Source organism: Lactuca virosa, chromosome 1, assembly GCF_052849685.1.
Source record: "Lactuca virosa cultivar CGN04683 chromosome 1, Lactuca_virosa_CGN04683_v6, whole genome shotgun sequence".
Taxonomy (NCBI): Eukaryota; Viridiplantae; Streptophyta; class Magnoliopsida; order Asterales; family Asteraceae; genus Lactuca; species Lactuca virosa.
This window is the reverse complement of record NC_136426.1, coordinates 68,362,120-68,364,407: the sequence shown is the minus strand read 5'-3', so window position 1 is coordinate 68,364,407 and position 2,288 is coordinate 68,362,120. Positions and strand designations below refer to the sequence as shown.

At 38.3% G+C, this 2,288-nt stretch overlaps 1 protein-coding gene across 1 annotated transcript; it reads right to left on the bottom strand.

Moving 5' to 3' along the window:
* Window positions 1-336: 336 nt before the first annotated feature.
* Window positions 337-930, bottom strand: LOC145114791 (uncharacterized). The gene has a single exon (XM_079050877.1). It carries the CDS (start codon window positions 928-930, stop codon window positions 337-339), a length of 594 nt encoding a protein of 197 aa, XP_078907003.1.
* Between the last annotated feature and the right edge of the window lie 1,358 nt (window positions 931-2,288).

Below are 2,288 nucleotides of genomic sequence, written 5' to 3'. Positions count from 1 at the left end.
TGTCAACGTTCGTAGATTTACCTATTCATTCTTCATTTTTTGTTTCCATTCGGTGTTATATATTCATTGCATCTCTGGATTGATCATCACAGACACAAACACACACACACATCTAACTCATTTTTACGGTATGGTCTTTTTTGGGACCTGATATCGTCTTTTTTTTTTTTTTTGGACTCAGTTTATATCGTTTTTCAGGACTGGTCTATTTGTGCAATTGCGAATTTATTTTTATTATCAAAATTGATTAAAGGAAATATAAATGAGAATTGCAGAAGTTATAGCCTCGTGTAAACCCCTGAAAAATTAGCTAATGGCATTTTATTACACCGGCGTTTAGTTTTGCCGTTTCAAATCGTTATAGAACCTCATTATGAACTTCTCAGCAGCCTCATCCACGTGACCATCTTCGTCACCGTTACTTAACGGAAAAGGTGAGTCTGTTATCCTCAGCTGCTTAACCATCGGAGACTTCCCAAATCCCGGCAGTGCCGGCGACGCGGTGGTGCTTGTCAGCATCTCCAGGGCCTTCATAACCGCAGCATTGATGATTATGTCGTCATTGGCATCAGGAGGCGGAGGCGCGTGAGGAGTTGCCAGGCGGTGATGTTTGTTTTGGTGTTTCTTGTGGGTGGAAAAGAGGGAGAGTGGGTAAGGAGGCGTGTCTTTGCAGCTGAATTCGTATTCGCCTGGTGGTGTCGTAGGGAAGGAGAGGTGGTGTGGTTGGCGGTGGAAGGTGGAAGCAACCCAATTGTGGTGGTGGTTGAAAAGAAGGTTGTGCAAGGCTTTGCCGGCGATCTTGCCACGGTTAATCATCATGTTCAAATCAGCGAAGAATTTAATTTTGGAAATGCCTTTCCTCAACATGAAGAAGATGACACGAACCAAACTCCATACTTTCTTGGCAATTATTGGTAAATTTTGTTCCATTCTCTCTCTAGGCAGGGGGAGAGAGAGAGAGGTTGATATTTGAGGTTTAAGGTTAAAGGGATGAAGGAAGATTACATGAGTATTTAAAGGGTAAATGAGGGCCTACCGTAGATGCTCTCTTGATATTTAGTTTGCTCATCCATAAAACACTACGAGAGACACTGTACATTGTTAATATACATATTAGATTTTAGGTTTCAAATATCATAAATTTATTTGGATATTTTAAAGATCACGTATATATAAACATTCTTTAAAATATGTAATTATGACAATATTGTCTCGGGTATTATGAAATTTGATATGGTATAATCCTAAAAAATTGATTTGGAATTAAGGGCTAATCCAAATTTGATATGGTATAGTTCTAAAAAATTGATTTGGAAGAAGCAGTTTTTTGTGATGCTCTATCTCTTTTGCAACGTCAATCTTCCAATATATATACAAGGAAGATGACGGTTGTATAGGGAAACAACGCCTCTTTTTAATAGACGTGAACCATTGATTTTTGGTAGGAATAATCGATTTTGGGTTTAGTGTTTGTTAGACCGGAGGGTGTGGGAGGAAAGCTTCCCTCATTTTTGGTGGGCCATACCTCTCTTTCTCTCACTTTTATTTCTCTCACCTAAAAGCCAAGGAATGGGTGGGAAGCCCTTCCCTCACTTTTTTTTTATATTAAATAAAATAATTTTTTTTGATTTATAATTTTTAAATTAATATCAAACATAAAATTTAATTAAAAATAAAAAGCATTTCATTAACTAAAATAAAAATTACATTAACCCTAATATTTAAATAAGTAGAAAAATAAAAAAACCGCAAAAAAAAAAAATCAAACAACCTACAACATAGAAAACATAATTAATATCCTAATTTTATTTAAACCAAAATACGTCACTCAGAATCATCGTCTTCGTCATCGCCTTGATCGTCTGCATCATTCTCCCCAGTGTCACTCTCGTCGTCGGAATCTTCACTCTCGACGAACATATCAGAATCCTCGTCTGATTCGTCAAACAAATCATCGTGAGATAACTCGTACGGGGGCTGAATATGAGCCCTATAAGGCGATACGTAAGAATAGTTCCTTCTCGTCAAACAAACCAAAAGCGGCCTTCCAAATCACCAACAATACGTAAGAATAGTTCCTCCTCATCCGGAACCGACGTCGAAACTTTACAGCGTAGATGGCGTCATCTGCAAAATAATCTTCTATAAGGCGATTGTGTCCGGCTTCGTGATTTCTACGTAACGGCGACTTTCTTAGGTTAGGCCGTGCACGTGATGTTTCGCCTAGTCGGTTTTGATAGTATGCAACCGTTTTCGCCATGACGGAACCGATAAACTTAGCCTCCTTT

Excerpts from the sequence above, each read along its gene's own strand:
- LOC145114791 (XM_079050877.1), bottom strand. The coding sequence starts at position 930 with ATGGAACAAAATTTACCAATAATTGCCAAGAAAGTATGGAGTTTGGTT.